Source organism: Osmerus mordax, chromosome 13, assembly GCF_038355195.1.
Source record: "Osmerus mordax isolate fOsmMor3 chromosome 13, fOsmMor3.pri, whole genome shotgun sequence".
Lineage (NCBI taxonomy): Eukaryota > Metazoa > Chordata > Actinopteri > Osmeriformes > Osmeridae > Osmerus > Osmerus mordax.
The window spans coordinates 10,619,259-10,636,018 of NC_090062.1; the positions used below are offsets into that span (position 1 = coordinate 10,619,259).

The window sequence follows — 16,760 nt, forward strand, 5'->3', positions numbered from 1 at the left end:
GAACAGGGAGGAGGCTAACACAGGAGACTAACACAGGAAGCTAACATTACAGGCTAAGATGGGAAGCTTATGCAGAAAATAATGCAGAGGGTAGCATACCCTAGCATACCCCAGCAGACCTCTTCCCCAGCAGATCTTCTAACCAACAGATCCTCCTGAGTACCTAGATGCCAGGGTTGTGGTACCTCCTAAGCCCCTACTTACTGGCTGTCAGAACTTCAACCTGCTGCTAAAACCCTGCTGCTGGAACCACAAGTCTCTATCATCCACATGCCAGAGGAAGAGTTCAAGCAACTGTCGTATGCAAGAAATATAAGAATAAGAGAAGGATGCTGTAGGAGAGGAAAACTTCCAGGAGGTGAGATAAAGAAGAGGATAAGTGAAGCAGAGGAGGACAGGAGGTTTGCTGGTGTGTTTCTGAGGGTTAGTCTCTAAGGCTCTGGGATTTTAGATGGGATTCTTCTGGTAATGGCTGTATTAGGCCCCTGGCTGGCTGCCTGGGGAAGCAAAGCTCTGCCGACAAACCACTACAGTCGGCGGATTCACTAAACCATTTACACCTCACTTAGGGGTGGGGAGATAGGGATCAGCCCATTGCTCAAGGAATGACAGATATGATGTTTTGGCAGCTGTGTCTGTAATGTTGCCAGACGCGTTCCGAAGCAGAGTGGTTTTGTTAATCCCTTAGCATAGTTAATCTGTGATTTCAGTTGAAATTATAAGACACTAGCACAGCCATATATCATAGTATTATCTCATTTCAATTCATTTCACTCAAACATATACCAACAAGCACTTTGATTTAGGTAAAGGAATTTTCTCTCTCTCTTAATTGCCTTTGCAAGACTCATGCTAAACAGGGATAACTACGCTCAGAAACAAATGAGTCATTCAAATGTCCACACCTGGCCTGAACCACAGACAAATTACGGTTGGTCTTCTTGGCACCTGCATGAGCCAAGTCAGCTGATTCCTCACTGGCCTATCACCTGCCGGAGACTGAGTGAGCTGACACCTCCTTGACATATTACCTCTCAGGAGGGAATATTGCAGAATAGTTGGGAGATAGGGAAATGTTTGTGGAGGTGGGGGTTACAAGTGTGTGATGGTGTTGGTAGGTTGTGTTGTTTTTGAAGGGTCATCTGTGAAGTGTGTGCATAGAGATTTGTATAGTGTGTAAATGTGTGTGCACGTATGTGTATATGTGTATAATTGTGTGTTAGTGGGTGCATGTGTGATATTTGTGTATGTGTGAAACCTGTCCAGATGTTTGTGGATAAATACAAGGTACTTGAGAAGGTGCTGACAGGACTGTTCTTACCTGCTGGTCTGCAGTTCCACAGGCTCAGACAGGAAATGTCTAACTGGCCTGTAATCAGGAGGTTGCTCAGACCACAGAGAGAGGGGGGGGGGTGGGCTACACAGTTGGGATGTAGGGGGGAAGAAACTAGAAAAGAGAGATGGACACACACGATGGAAGACTTAGCTGCATGGTCACATCATAGGTCAGGCAAGTGACCAGAGTGAGTAGGTTGCATACTCTGGCCACAAACACACACACACAAAGGCCAAGCATTCTCCATAGTCCCGATCTAAGGAGTCTCTTTCAGCAGGGTCTGGTCAGAGTAGGGTTGGACACCAAGGATACAGGAAGTCATAAACATGACTCATCAGGATGGGCTGCTCAGATCAGATCAATATGGCAGTGTCCTTTAGTCCAAACCACTGCATAAAGTGTTCTTTCTGATGCTTTGCTCAGGACTGTACTGGACAAGCACCAGCTCAAATAGGGCAGGCGAATTGCGCCATCTAGTTGTCAATAGGTATGCTACACAGAGACAATAGTTAAAATATCCAATAGCGTTCATTGACCACAGCAGTTTGGAGCCAAGCCTATCCTTTTCTTGCTAAAAAGATGACACCGTCTTATCGTCTGTCATTCCGCTTGCCATGGTGCAAATGTATCAATAAAGACAATATCAAAGACGATTAGCGTTGTTCATGTAGACATACTACCGCGTCAGAATTGTGTTGTAACGGGAGATTGGAACACAAATCTCATAACACCGTCATTACAATGTGTGAAAGGTGATGTTAAAATCTCGGGGTGTTTCGTGCTTCCCCCAACTTCCTGCAAACCCTTTCTAGACCACCATACTAACCGAAGTCTACAAATACAAGCACTCACAATCCAGGGCTTTAACTTCATATTTATGAATGGGGATATTTATTCTCGATTACTCTTTAACTTCTATGTAAATCTAACCGCCAACAGAGTTCAAGAGTGCGGAATGCAACGGAAGCTCTCTGTCAAAATCAGATAATCGGAAAATGTGTTGGTGGTACTTGACCCAGACGAGGATTATCTCTTGCCTGTGTGCCAGCATGTGGCTTGAATCAAACATCATCAGTAGGCTATGTAGGAGGCCCTATAGGCTACAGTCTAGAGTAGCTTGTAATAAATCGGCTATTACAGCCTACTAGCTCTACAGTAGCAGTAGCCTTTAGCACTCACTTCATACTGAACACGGCCATGAGGCCTATAGGCATAGGCTTCCTAGTGGTCCCAACACTATCGTGTTAGTGATGAAGCTATAATAGTCATTCCAACAAATTCGCAAGTCGAGTAAGCCTATCCACTTAGGTCACCACTTCACCACACAGAGCGGTGTTACCTTGAATTGCATCGTTGTAGTAGATAGGCTATAACTACAAATTATTCATATAATTGTGCACAATAGTGACCGTTTTAAACAAATTATTCTCCCACTTTTTACTTTACTGTAAATTATAGTGTCGAAAAAATAATTAGGGGGTAGACTGTTCTGTTTACCCCAGATCTCAGGCATCATGGCCACACATGAACTATGATTTTGTTGGACGTCAAGCAGGGGTGTGTGTTTCTCAGAATTGGCAAGGGGAAAAGGGCCATCGATTCCACTGATAAGAGCCCTCGTTTAAAGGAGGGGATGTCCGCTTACTACTAAACAGCCACTGGAGGAGAGAGAGACCTGCAAGGGGGGTTAAAAGGAGATCTGAGTTTGAGAATAGTAAAAATGCAGGTAAAGGTGTTCACTGCGTTTTGCGTCGTCAACATTGTATTTGGCTATGGGGTTGTAAGTTTGCCGTTACCGGATTCTGGGCCGTATATCAGCAACGGATGGGGACAAACGGTTCGCCTCAGGCATCTCTACGCAGCCAAACACGGACTGCACGTGTCGCTTCATGGAGACGGCAAGGTGCACAGCTCTGTCGAGCAGAGCCCTCAAAGTGAGTATGATCTATAACCGCATTTTGACCTAGATTATAGATTTGGTCCCCTTATTATGCAAGGTCAAACACCTGATTTCCATCTTCTGTGGACATGCTGCAGGTTTGTTAGAGATTCGCTCAGTGAACACTGGAAGCGTTGCCATCAAAGGAGTGGCCGCGTCTCAGTATTTGTGTATGGAGAGCGATGGAAGACTTTATGCGTCGGTAAGAACAAACATGATATCTCACTGATGATAGTCCACATAATATTGGTCAAACGTTCCTCACAGTTCCGAACCAGGCTCAATTTGTTTACATACTATACCATAAGAGTTTACATCCTCATTGTTAGATGTTAATAATGGTTAGAGGATTAGAATGCAGTCATTTAGAACACGACAGATCGTCTGCTATACCTGTCTGGCTCATGTTGCCGTTGAAACATCCCTGCAGATAGGCAGGTCATTGCTTCATGTGTTGAATATGAGCAAACATTTGCTTTTGTGGGTGGCAAAGAACAACAAAAAAAAATATTATATGATCGTAGCACATTAACAAAATAAATAATGGACATGTCAACATATTGAGAAGTTGTTTTGTTGGTTGGTTTCAGTCAAGCCCATCTCTAAGGAGCCTTGCAGCATGCTAGTCACAACCCTACAAACCATACACATGCAAACATTCATTTAGTCACAAAGGAGACTGAGGCGTTGGGTATTCACCATAGATACACCAGCCCTTTTCAGGAAAATACTTTAGTGTATTCTGAAAATATTTGGTGTAAGGGCAGCAACCTTTGCCCGCGGGTCTGTATTTGCGGAGTTTCTCGCACAGAGGGAAGAGAGGGCAACAACAACCTTGACCCCTGACTGACACACCATGCCTGTGTCAATAACTCTTGAGGAAATTGAAGCAGGATGTACGCACATACATGATAAAAGCTGTTCTCTGTGCGTGAAGGACAGGAAACAAGGCATAAAGAAAAGGAAGAAAAAGATTAAGTACAGGATTATAGTTAATATAGTTCGGGTCATATTTTATAATTTTCCAGAGCCAGTGCACAAATGAAACCTTTATCAATACTGTTTGACTTTCATTCTCCTTAATTAAACTAAACTCTCATCTATCTCCTCCTTCTTCTTCCCTCCACTATACTCCCATTTAGAGCACCTATACAGATGACTGCTCCTTCAGGGAGAAGGTGCTCTCAGATGGCTACAATGTCTACATCTCAGAGAAGCACGAAACCCTGGTCAGCCTGGGGCCCCATAGGCAGAGGCACCAAGGTCGAGACAGGGGTCTCCCAGCCCTTGCCCAGTTCCTACCCAGGATGAGCACCCTGGAGAGTGGAGCTACAGAAGTACCCACAGGACCCCAGGAGCAGAGTCCCACAACAGGCCTACACACAGACATCCTGGAGGGGTTTGGAAGACTGTCACAGGTCTTGCTCCACAGCCCCAGCTTCAGCCACACATGAGGAGGGGCTGTGAGAGATTGAAAGACCAGAAACAGACGTTTAGATATTACTATGCGCTGCAGTCCTCCACTCAAGGCATTAGAGTGCTGCATGTGACCATAGGATGGAGGGTGAACATGTCCCACACCACAACCGAAAGGAGAAATGAACCAGGAACTTGGTCATTAAAGTGGAAAAGATAAGGGACATGTGTATTTCCCTTACGTGCGTGGAGGGCTGGACCAGGTTGAGTTGGGCCTTTGGGAGGAACCTCCAGGATTGGTGCAGACCGATCAAACCAAATTCTGATTCTGATCAGGAACAGACATGTCATTGGTGCAGAACCTTCAGGACAGACAGGTGATTGGAAGGTGTGAGTCTTCTGGCAGAAGTGAACTTTCACTACTCTCGATATTCAGGCCCAGAAGGAACTGAAATACCATCAGAGTATTTTTTTAGTTCCATAATAATATGTATGTTAGTATATTTAATAGAGTTATCCATGGTCACATTGTTTTTGGGCCCAAATGCACTCTTTCTGTGAATGTTTTTGTACATTTGTAAAAGAAAAAAATCATATTTTCACGATTCAAATAGTTTACCAGTGTATTTGTATCCCAATACAGTAGTTTAAATAATTAAGGTTAATGTGTAATACCTTGTTGTTTTTTTGATTGTGTTCTATCATAACAACCTGGGATCATCATAAAAATATTTGTAGACTGTTCTGAGACAGTTCATCTCTGAACACTTTGTGACCAGCACACCTCATGGGACTTATCGATGAGGTTCACTGAGCGAGGGTCTGTTGTGCTTGTGCAGGAGGAGGTTGGGAACAAAGTGTTAAAAGTAGTCCTGCCTACAACTCCTACCCTACAACAAACGTATCATGTCTCTTATTTGTAGGCCTATAATGCCTGGAAGTCTTCATAAAGTTAAACCAGTGTATTACAACGGCTTGGAGAAGAGAATAGGCAAACGTTTGGGCTACGTACCTGGTTTCCACACACTCTGGCTGGCATGACACTCTTATCACTGTTATCGCCTAGTACACAATGTGATAGGCCTCTTCGATAAACTCAATCTCCGCAAATCGCACTTCAACGAGGTAGGCTACCGATACTTTGACATCAAAGTCGATTTTTGGTTTTATGGCGCCCTCGTCTGTAAAGGCAGGCGAACTTTGTCTCTGATTTGATTGACGCCGTGGAAGTTGCGATCTGTTGCTACATAGGCTACCTACTTCCACCCATGCTCAGGGATGTAGTGGGGGCTAAACGCACGTAAACGCCGTTTACGCACCTCCCGAAATTGGGAAATACATTTACATTTTTACATTTAGTCATTTAGCAGACGCTCTTATCCAGAGCGACTTATAGTAAATACAGGGACATTCCCCCGAGGCAAGCAGGGTGAAGTGCCTTGCCCAAGGACACAACGTCAGTTGGCATGACCGGGAATCGAACAGGCAACCTTCGGATTACTAGCCCGATTCCCTCACCGCTCAACCACCTGACTCCCTAAATAGCGTTTATCCACCTCTAAATAGCGTTTATGTGCGTTTACGAACATCTAAGTTCCCTGCGCCTCCTATTCTGCCGTTGGAATCGTTTGAAATAAATTTGGTGTAATTTTAAAACGCCCAAAACAAAATGTCATATTGTTGAACATATAAACGCTGTAGTCTGAATCATTTCAACTGCGCTGTATATTGTCTGTGAACATCCAATCAATGCGTTGCGGCTGCGGCGGCAGGATCCACGAAGTACTATGTAAACACATACACGTTGTGGATTAGCCTACCTGTCGGAATGGATAAATTAGCCATTGATATCAGGCGATTTTTGAAGAGACCATCGAGTGCTCCCACTCCCACAGATGCCCGCAAAAGGCCTCAAGTACAGAGTAAGATCAATTCACGTTTGTAAACGTTGTTTTGGTTCGCACAACATCGCATTAAGACAGGGACAAACGCTAGCGGCTAGCCTAATAACGTGCTTTCAAATACGATGATGCAGATACAAGCAAACCTTACTGGTTCCATCTAAATAGGCCTAATGAAACGTAATAATACATAAATAAATAATAACATTCATAGTTTACCCACCTATAATTTTACCGCTACACCACTGCCCATGCTATGGTAAAATTGGGATATCGGTTCTTATGAGTTGATGCTGCAGGTTAGGTTATAGACTAGTTCTCTCATCTATCGAGGCGTAGTTGCAGAACTGTAAAATTAGAAAACTGCGGGGACGTCGAGTTTATCGTGCCATCATGATCTCATCCAGTTTTCTCTAGCAACTTCTCAATCGATAGATGGCAGTAATGGGCTGATAGATGGCAGCAACAATTCTGGAGCGAGAGTGAAGAGGAAGCTGCTTATACGCGAGAGGAGAATAGAGCAGTAATTTAGTCAGCGGTTCGAGATTGGGTCTCTTTATTTTGTTTCTTTACTGTACAAGGATGGCCCTCTCTTCAGGGAGCGAAGATATATTTGACTGTATTCTCATGGCGGACGACAAGTAAGCGCAACCTTAAATCTCCTATCTAACATGACTAGTGTTCACATTTTAGCTAACGTTAACTTGCTACTATTTTATTGTTAGCCATAGCAATTGTGCCCTTGTCCCTTCACCACATACACAGTGAACTGTAAACGTGACATGTACAGGTTCCACGTGGAGGGCTACCATGAGGGGTTTGACGAGGGCACGCGACAAGGGATAATGGAGGGTCGAATGCACGGGGCGACTCACGGCGCCAAGCTTTCAACAGAGGTATGTGAACGAGGCTGGCCGGCAATCAAAAAAATAGATTTGGTGTCACCAAAACAAAGCATGGCTAAAACTAAATTGTATAGAGAATGTAGAGTATTACTTAAACTATTTTATAAAGTTCCTTTGAATGTTTTCTGATAGGTCTCCTTCTACCATGGCTTCGCAGTCACCTGGAAGAGTATTCTTCAGAACAGCACAGATCCCAAAGCCAGGTTTGTGGATATATAGGCATCAGCCTCTTATTTCCATGGATAACTAGTTTAGATGTGTTTGTGCTGCTGTAGGCATAATGTAAACAGAAGGTCTCTGTGCTAATCAGGAAAAGGCTGAAGGCTCTGGAGGTTTTGCTTTCGTTGCTCGAGAAGTTTCCCAGTGACAACCCTCAATATGAGAACTTACAGGAGGACATGGAGAAGCTTCGTGCCAAGTTCAGACAGGTATGCAGTCACCCTGAAATATCATAGACATAGTATTTTAGTCAGATTTGAAGTGCAACCCGCAGATCACATTTCAGTACCTTTTTTTTTCTTCCATAAATTGGGCTTTGCCTTCTTACTTTCTTCCCCTGGTCCCTTTCACTGGTCTGTATCTCTCTCTCTCCCTTGCCCCTCTCTTATATCTCCAGGTCTGTTCCCTACTGAACGTGCCTACAGACTTCAGTGAGTATGTTCATGGATCTGGAGGAATCACTTTCTGAGGAAGGCTGATCCCTCCAACAAAGGGCAGGAAAGGCCAAGATGGCCGACCTCTGTGTTAGCGGGTCAGAGTGCCCCCCTCAAAGGTGGACCAACCAGCCAGATGTCACATGCTGTTGTGCTGTGGTCTCTTAGAGAAGACTTGGTGTTTTCTGGTTGTCTTTTGCCATTGGAGATGAGGATGTTTGTGTTCTCAGAGTGAGGTGATTTGATAGTGGGGTGTTGCTGATGAAGTGTTGAACTGGTGGGGCGTTTGTGGGAACATTTGGAGTGTGGACCAAAATACCATAAAAAGATCAGGCTCCTGGTCATCCAGGTTCTAGTGACGGACCTGATTTAGGTATATAATGCTGTATGAAGGAGTTAATAAAATATTTCTTAAACATTGTGGGTATGCTGTTAAGAGGTCTGTGTTTATTTGCCTTTTGGCGGAAATCTTTTTCTGTTCAGATATTGTGCAAAGGGACTGGAGAAACAAAGGAACTTACTCTGCATCCAAAAGGGCCTCTGTTCAAATAAATACAGCATATACAAATACAACTTCCCAGTGTTGAGTGGGTTGTCCACTAGGTGCTGTCTGGCTGCGGAGGCTGCTGTACTTAAAGGAGGGTTAGGTGTTGGGCAGGTTTGTTTGACAGGGTGGGTTTGTGATCTACTGAGGAGGACTAAGAAGAACCCAAAGGGAGTTTGCACACTGAAAACAGAACATTTTGGAGGACTTGTATTACACAGAACTGAATATTAACTGAATCTGCTGCATTGTACTCGCACAGGAATTAAAGGCATACGTTATCAGACATCCCTACAGTGTGTGTCTACATGCATGTGAGAGACTGTGACAGAATGCATATTTGAGGTTGGTGTGATGTGTGTCCACAGTTTGTGACAAGCCATGACAGGTCAGGGGGAGCCCAACAGCAGCTCCTCAAGGTAAAGTGGCTAGGTTACCATGGTGATGGGTACAGGGGTCACAGTGTGGGTGGAAGAGGTTCTGTGATTGGTGCTTGTGTTTGTCCTCCAATACACAGACCTGTCACTCTCTATTCACCTCTCTCGCTCGACCCCCTCCCCCCTCATCTCCTCTTTTGGAGGTCTTAATGACGACTGGCTGGTCCAGCAAATATAATATGTGAAAACACACTTCAGTCTTTCAGAGAAAGAACAACCAGCCAGACACACAATGACCAATCAGGCAAGGGCACAAAGAGCAGGCGGGATGTTTAAGCATCATCACTACAGTCACTGAATAGTAAAGTAATGTTTCACGTTGTGTATTTTAATGAGATGTTGGTGGTTGTAGTGGATGAGGTGGGGGGGGGGGGGGGGGGGGTGACAACATCATCACACACAACACCTCTTAAAGCTGTCCCAAAAACACCTGGCCCTTGAACTCTTCTCTACACAAATACGCTCTCACACAGGGGCCTGGGAACAGGATTTGGGTCACCCTCACCATCATAGTTCAATGGTAATGGGACAAAGACATCAATAACTTGTCACTAATTATGTACTTTAACCCTTAACTAGCAATAATCTGGATCTTAATCCAGCCTTGATGTTGTGCTGCAAGGGGGTAGGCGTTTGTAGTCCAAAGGTGGGGTGTGTTTGAGATTCTGAGGTGAAGGTGTGTGAGTCTTTGGGCAAACTCACCTGTGTGGGTCAAAGGTTATGGTGTGGAAAGCAAATGACCCAGCAGTCTCAATTTCTGGATTAAAACAACCTCCCAGCCCGATGGAAAATAGGGAGGCGAGTGTGTAGGTGTGTGTGCCTCTAAATGTTACCAAGCTGCACCTGTTATGAGTCTACTCCATTGCTTTTCCACAACAAGTGGACAGATATAATTACCTCCCAAGCCCCTCCCACACTCTCCCAGCCAGCCCAGTGCTGCCCAGGGGTTGGGGGTTTCGGTAACAAGTGCACCACATAGTATTCATGCAGCTTGTGTCAGCGAGCCACGGCCCACAGATATTTATACATGCCCAACAACTCACTGTGGAAAATATTCTGTAAATCTGAGTGGCTGCAAGGCTGGGCAGAGGTCGTTCACCAAAATACCCCCCAGGGCAGATAGCATCCGCTGGAGGGGCTATTAATAGCCCCAGTGTGTCTGGGCAGGGCTAAAAGTGGCATCAGGGGTAGTATTACTCTGCCACTTTGCCACATAGCAGGGCCTCAGCTGAGAATAAACAGCCTGAGCTTTATTAATAGTCCTCAGGGTTTATATTAGTCTTCTGACAGGCATGATCCTAGCTAGGCCATTTTTCTGCCATCCTAGACTTGCTATAGGATGCACACACATACTCTTGCCATGCCCTCTCATTTGACACCTTGTCAAAGCATGAGTCTCTCCATGTATAAAGCCCCAGGCCTCAGAAGAATGGCTGAGCGACACCACACACACACTGGGAAAACATCATCTTTGATCAGCCCTAGGGGTAGGTTAATTTGAACACACTTAACAGCACTCTGGACCACAATTATCCAACGCTCAGACCAATCTGTGGATCAAATAAAAGAATGATAGGCGTTTAGTGGAACATGTAGTCTATTTCTAAATGTTTTCTCTGTACTTTATGATATCTCCTTCAAGAGAGGAGATGGGGAGGCTTAAGATTCCTGGCCACGGGTGTCCACTCCTGTGTAGCTGGAAACTCTTTGGGTTCCACTGTCCTGGGGGTGGGGGGCACGGTACACTAGGCCAGGAATAGAACCTCTGCCTCTATTTCTAACCCTTCTGCTTTTGTTCTGGGAGCAGCCCTGCCAACCCTCCCTCCCTGGCTCCAGTCAGCCCAGCAGAATAAATATAAACACAGGCCTGTTTTGTGGAGTCACAGGAGCTAAAGTTAGCAAGCGGCACTGGGCGGAGTCAGGTGACATCATGGAGAATGGTGACAGCGGGTCAAGATCACGTCTACCACTGGGTTTGGAGCTTCCCGAGAAAGCATCCACGAGGAGCCAGTTGTGATCTAGTACATCTGATGTATATCTCACAGATTGATGCAGAAAACTGTATTCTTAGAAGCCAAGTAATTAGCTAATTAGCATCATTGCACCTCAATCGCAATCAAAAATGTGTGTATGTGTATTTCCTTAAATATGTGTGAACGTGTGTCAGAGGTGAAGGATGGGTTGAGATTGGCTCCAGCCAGGATCTGCTGAGGAATGCGTCTACCATGTGTCCTCCATGTCAGTCTCCACTGGAATTCTCTCTGGGGCCGCACCTCCACAGGGAGCCTGACTGCAGAACTCCAATCTTGGGCAGGTGTGGGGAGTAAGGCTCTGGCTGTGTAGAAGTATGGGGAACAGGGACCTAGGTGTGGGTACGTCTGTCAGGGTTCTGGCTGTGAAGAAGGACTGAACTATTATATTTATGTTTTATAGACAAGATTAGTGTGAATGAAACTCTCACATCAACATCTCCTCATACCCCCCCGACCCCCACCCCGGCTCCTTCATGTCTGTCAGACGGCAAAGTGGCTCCGACCTGCACGTGCCAGGGGTGCCTGGGGAAGATGCCAAGCATGGTCGGCATTCTGAATTGGGAAAAGTTGCGTTTCTCCTGGCCAGCGAGAGGATGGACAGACGGGCCGACAGTACAGGATCTGGGGAACTCTCAGCTGCTCCACTTGTGCTGAGCAACTGGAAAGAGTTGACTCCCCCTCTGCTCCCACAATCACACTCATACAAACACACTCATACACACAGAACCCAATTCCCCCCTCGTAACGCGTCAACTCCCTCCCCCTTTGTACACTCTCACACACACACACATGCCAGCTTTGGCATGGCGCCATGCAGGGCCTTCTGCTGGTCCCCTCCACCTGCTTATAAGCAGATATATCTAATAAGAATTTTCCATGCGCCATTACAGATGGGAAACATCACAGTTCTTATTTAGACTCGTAAAATCCCCCCACCCTTTACCCACACTCCCCACCAGCTGCCCTACAAACAGACATTTTAATCAGCTGAAGAAAAACGAGGGTGTGACTTAGCTGCCCCTGGGTCGACCTGGAGCTATGCCCGTCATAGGACTCCCTTGTACACACACACACAAACAGATCAATTTCATGTAGATGCTCCTTGTTTTCCACCAGGTTCCCTGTGTGTCCTTGCCGAAATTGTACAGAACTTAAATACCATGGATAAATTATGGGGTGGAGAGGGTTTAAAGAGTGAGAGATGTAACTGAGAGAGGAGTAACTACAGACAACCACAGGTCTGTACTCCCTAGTGCAGTATCAAGTGATGATAATGTTGAAAAGGGTTTTCTGACATTTGTCCCAGTCTGAGCAAGAATCTGCTTTTATTGGCTCCTACGGTGTATGTGTCTGTGTGTGTACTATTAGTAGCAGCACTAACTAGCCGGCTGAGTCAATCTCAACCCTGACATCTCCCCGGCTTCATTACAACACCAACAGACTGAATACATTCTTATTCAGGTACTCGTACAAAAATATGTATTTATTAAATCTCCCACAAACCGTTAGCAGTTATACACATTTTTACAAGGCACTGACAGTTCCGCTGTTGAACTGAAAGTCAATGGATAATATTCATTCAAGTATTTCTGTCAGCATGCAGCAAATACACCCACAATTCTGTGAAGTGAAACCCTCCACCAATCACATCAGCAGGTTGAGGAGGAAGTCCTTGTCATCTTCATGGCACCCAAACCACACAGTGTATGGTGGTGTATATTGTTAAATGCTATCCCTGATATGCTTGTCTCTATGTAGTCCCAGGATCACAGTTCAGTGTATACTGAGTCTTTGGTGGGGTTGGAGATGGTCTTGGAGCTACCTAGTCTGGAGTAAGTAGGATATAGTCAGCCCCGGTCAGGTTAGGTTAGGTTAGGATAGAGGATATGAAGGTAGATTAGGATAGACCAGGGTGGATCACGGAAGGCCAGAGTAGACCAGGGTGGACCAGGGTAGGACAGTGTAACCCAGAGTGGACCAGGGTTGGACAGTGTAGCCCAGGGTAGGACAGTGTAGACCAGGATGGACCAGGGTAGGACAGTGTAGCCCAGGGTGGACCAGGGTAGGACAGTGTAGCCCGGGGTGGACCAGGGTAGGACATAGTTGAGCAGAATAGACCAGGGTAGGTTATGGTTGAGTAGGGTAGACCAGCGTAAGCCAAGGTAGGACATAGTAGACCAGGGTAGGCATGGGCGGCCTTCCCTGCTCTACTATGTCATTGGTTCTCAAAGTGGGATCCGCCATAGCCGAGGCGTCCGCGAAATAATTTTCCATAAATGATAACATTGGAAAATTGTGCTGTATCATTTAAAAGTGACACATATATTATAATCTACAGATGGGGGCCATTTACAGAAATAAAACAAGCATATTGTGTCCAGTTAAGAGCACAAAGGGTATGCTGAATTGGTGTTACGATTATGGGGGGGTCCTTGGAAAATGTTCACCCCTGTAAGTGGTCCCTGGCCCCCAAAAAGTTTGAGAACCCCTGTACTATGGAACCCCAGTCAGTTGAGCAGGCAACCGGCCTCCTGGTGCCTGGCCAACAGAGAAATCCGGGAGAAAGTCTTGGAGCAGCTGCTGCACTGGTACTTCTTGACGTCTGAATGTGTTTGCAGATGGGCGCGTAGGTTGGAGCGGTCAGCGAAGGCTCGGCTGCAGTGAGGACAGGAGAAAGGCTTCTCACCTGCAACCACAAGCAGAAGGCCAGTCAGAACCACAAAGCTGACAGAGTAATAGAAGGCAGGAGAACACACAAGACCCCAGGTTAGACAGGTGTGCACGCAGTCTCACCTGTGTGAGTTCGTATGTGACCCTGAAGTAGCCAGGGTCTGGAGAAGGCCTTGCCACAGAGTCTGCAGACGCAGGGCAGTGTGTGTGTGCGGATGTGCATCTTCAGGGCACCCAGACTGACGTACTCCTTGTCGCAGTACTTGCAGCTGAAGTACTTGTGGCACTGCCAGTCACAGTGCAGCTGTCGGTGCTTGGCCAGGCCTGAGAAGGTAAAGTAGGCCTTGTGGCAGTCATAGCACTCAAATCGCTCTTGTCCAACCCCAGGGAGGAAGCCCAGACCAGGGGCGAGACCAGGGGGGAGGCTGGGGGGTCGGCTAGGAGTAGGGGGATGACAAGGAGCAAGGAGGGTCTGGGGTGGAGGGAGAAAGTTATGGTGTTCCAGAGATTTGAAAGGTTCTGTGGTTCCGTTGGGTTCTACAACAGAGTGTGAGTCACTGAGGGAGCCAGGGGCAGGAGACAGGGGGCTATCCTGCTCCGGGCTGCCCAGAGAGGAGGCACTATGCCTAGGGGGCTGACTAGCCACCACAGGGGGGTGTATGTAGCAGGAGGAGCAGCAAGAGCAGGAGGAGAGAAGCCCGGGAAAACCAGACTGGGGATGAGGAGGAGAGTTGGGGATGAGACAGGGTAACTCATGGAGGGACAAAATGGCCTGGACACCTGAAAAGGATGCATAGACACATGCACACACACATACATACATTAATTAATTTGGGTGTGTGCAGAGGTAACCTAACAGACAAGACTTGGCCAGAAAAAAGGCAACATGTAAACTTTTCAGTAAACTTTCCATGTTCACATCGTTTAAATAGGGGAGGGTAATAGCCTGCATATTGATTTGGCTTAAACACGGTTTTGAGGCTGTAGGCTGTTTTATGTCTCTGCCACTCAAGTTATTTCTTTGAATGAAAACTCTCACATCACAAAGACCTACAGTTTTTCTACATTTCTGATGGTAATCTTGACAGTGGATCAATACGGGAGTCTAGCTCGCTTTAAAGGGCTGAATTGGAACAAAAACACAGATTGAAGGCAGCTTTGTGGATCCTGGGAGCCCCGGCCGGAGCTACATTAGCCTCTTGAAGGCGCTAAATGGGGTGCTTCAGATCCCATGAAGGAGGGGGAACAATACGCGCCTCTTTTGTCTGTCGGATTTTGCACCTGCTAAACTCGAACCGCTCGTCGTTTGAGTCCAAAGCAAGGTATCATGCACTTCACAAGTATTTACTTAACAGAAAAACAACTAGCCTAGCTATCAAGAGTAGGTCTGTGTAATTATATAATAAAGTAGTAGGTCTATAGAAAATATGATTCAGTCAATGATAAAAATGTGTCTTTAGTCTCACCTAAAATTAAAACATCAAACAAGGGCACACAGTTTACTTTAAACAACACCTGTAGCCAATAACTAGGAAAAAGTTTTTAATGTGTTTACTTCAGTAAAACTTGTTTCCTAAACAATTCCTAAAGAATATGACTTTTTCGAACAACGTGAATTTATAAATATAAGTTCAAACATGTACAGCTTTGAACCGGTATTAAAAAAAAATCTTATACATTTATTATCAGTTTTAAAATACTTCAAAGAGTGACATACCATTTGTTTTGGAGTCCAGTTCCCCATAGTTTGGTTTCTTGTTTGTGAGGTATTTTTTAATCAAGAAGGACCGTGGCATCTTATTTTATAAGAATTATGAAATAGCGCTGACTGCAGGACATAACCGTGCGGACTCTTATCACTGGGAGCTCTCAGGAAGTTGCCGACCTGTGTAGTAAAACAGCGTTTAGTTATAGGGGCTGTCTGTCTCTGACCGCACATTCTCTAGCGGCGTGGAGAGTCAGGTGCAGGGGGTCGCCGGGAATCTGCATACACACTGTCTAGCCAATCAGAGTGAACAGACAAGTGCAAGGGGCAGAACCTCCACGTCAACCAGCATACCCCAACTGAACAGGTGCATCGGCAAACAGGCAACAGTTCTATGTATGCTCACGGCACCATGTAGGCTTAAACTGAAGTAGATTACATGCATAAATGGTTCTTAATATCTGCCTTAACAATGGCCGGGTTTCCCAGATTCGTTAAGAAGCTCTTAACGCTAAGAGCTTCCTAGGAGCGTTCTATGAGCGTTCTAGAGCGTTCTTAGAACGCTCTTAAGAAGCTGTTAGCGTTAATATCTTCTTAACGAATCTGGGAAACCCGGCCAATGTCGTTATATGATGTAAGGATCTGGCAACCTGTAAGCGTTACTAACTAGATTAAAGAAATAGCCCCCAAAAATCTCACCATGCACTCATATTCAAAAGTACGCTTTTTTTTTTTTACGGTAAATTGAATTGAGTTTACACATCCATAATGCCCACTTCCTTTACCTTTTTATGTATGCCATTCAGAGGTCTCGAGCTCTGACAGGACAATACGGAGGTCTATAGAGGTCTGAGACAGCAGCTCCCCTCCACCCCTGCCCAGAAGCAGAGGAGGGGAGCAGGAAGGTGGAAAAGGGTGAGGGATGGGGGGCCCGGGAAGATGCAGAGAGGATGCAAGGGAAGGAGAAGAAAATAAATATTACAACTTTATAGACCAGGCCTAAGGAGCCAGCTCAGGTAGACAAAGGCAGACCAAGCCACTGAAAGAGATTTGTAGAGTTTTAAAGTAGAGATTTGTTTTGTCTTGATGAAAAGGTATGTACTGTTGGTTTGAATGTCTCTATTTGTATGCATTGGCAAGTATAAGTCTTCATATTGTTTTAAATGTGCTATACATGTGTGTATTTGGGGTACTGTATGAGATGTACAGGGTTTTTGGTGA

General features: G+C 45.6%; 3 protein-coding genes across 3 annotated transcripts; 2 read left to right on the forward strand and 1 right to left on the reverse strand.

The window, feature by feature from the left end:
* Window positions 1-3,056: 3,056 nt before the first annotated feature.
* Window positions 3,057-4,729, forward strand: fgf19 (fibroblast growth factor 19). The gene is made up of 3 exons (XM_067249528.1): window positions 3,057-3,270; window positions 3,374-3,477; window positions 4,418-4,729. Exons 1-3 carry the CDS (start codon window positions 3,057-3,059, stop codon window positions 4,727-4,729), a joined length of 630 nt encoding a protein of 209 aa, XP_067105629.1.
* Window positions 4,730-7,087: 2,358 nt separating this feature from the next.
* lto1 (LTO1 maturation factor of ABCE1) lies at window positions 7,088-8,815 on the forward strand. Its single transcript, XM_067249295.1, has 5 exons — window positions 7,088-7,233; window positions 7,383-7,488; window positions 7,630-7,700; window positions 7,808-7,925; window positions 8,114-8,815. Exons 1-5 carry the CDS (start codon window positions 7,175-7,177, stop codon window positions 8,183-8,185), a joined length of 426 nt encoding a protein of 141 aa, XP_067105396.1. The 5' UTR covers window positions 7,088-7,174; the 3' UTR covers window positions 8,186-8,815.
* A 3,823-nt stretch (window positions 8,816-12,638) lies between these two features.
* snai3 (snail family zinc finger 3) lies at window positions 12,639-16,465 on the reverse strand. The gene is made up of 4 exons (XM_067249655.1): window positions 16,325-16,465; window positions 15,552-15,719; window positions 13,958-14,614; window positions 12,639-13,850 (listed from the first exon to the last, which is right to left on the reverse strand). The coding sequence occupies exons 2-4, from the start codon at window positions 15,628-15,630 to the stop codon at window positions 13,672-13,674; spliced, it is 915 nt and encodes a 304-aa protein (XP_067105756.1). The 5' UTR covers window positions 15,631-15,719; window positions 16,325-16,465; the 3' UTR covers window positions 12,639-13,671.
* Between the last annotated feature and the right edge of the window lie 295 nt (window positions 16,466-16,760).

What these genes read in the sequence shown, in the direction of transcription:
- fgf19 (XM_067249528.1), top strand. Translation starts at nt 3,057, where the DNA reads ATGCAGGTAAAGGTGTTCACTGCGTTTTGCGTCGTCAACATTGTATTT. An exon ending in TGTCGAGCAGAGCCCTCAAA is followed by an intron (nt 3,271 to 3,373) that starts GTGAGTATGATC and finishes GACATGCTGCAG; the next exon opens with GTTTGTTAGAGATTCGCTCA. An exon ending in ATGGAAGACTTTATGCGTCG is followed by an intron (nt 3,478 to 4,417) that starts GTAAGAACAAAC and finishes ACTCCCATTTAG; the next exon opens with AGCACCTATACAGATGACTG.
- lto1 (XM_067249295.1), top strand. Translation starts at nt 7,175, where the DNA reads ATGGCCCTCTCTTCAGGGAGCGAAGATATATTTGACTGTATTCTCATG. An exon ending in ATTCTCATGGCGGACGACAA is followed by an intron (nt 7,234 to 7,382) that starts GTAAGCGCAACC and finishes TGACATGTACAG; the next exon opens with GTTCCACGTGGAGGGCTACC. An exon ending in AGCACAGATCCCAAAGCCAG is followed by an intron (nt 7,701 to 7,807) that starts GTTTGTGGATAT and finishes TGTGCTAATCAG; the next exon opens with GAAAAGGCTGAAGGCTCTGG.
- snai3 (XM_067249655.1), bottom strand. Translation starts at nt 15,630, where the DNA reads ATGCCACGGTCCTTCTTGATTAAAAAATACCTCACAAACAAGAAACCA. An exon ending in ACTGGACTCCAAAACAAATG is followed by an intron (nt 14,615 to 15,551) that starts GTATGTCACTCT and finishes CATCCTTTTCAG; the next exon opens with GTGTCCAGGCCATTTTGTCC. An exon ending in TCACATACGAACTCACACAG is followed by an intron (nt 13,851 to 13,957) that starts GTGAGACTGCGT and finishes TTGTGGTTGCAG; the next exon opens with GTGAGAAGCCTTTCTCCTGT.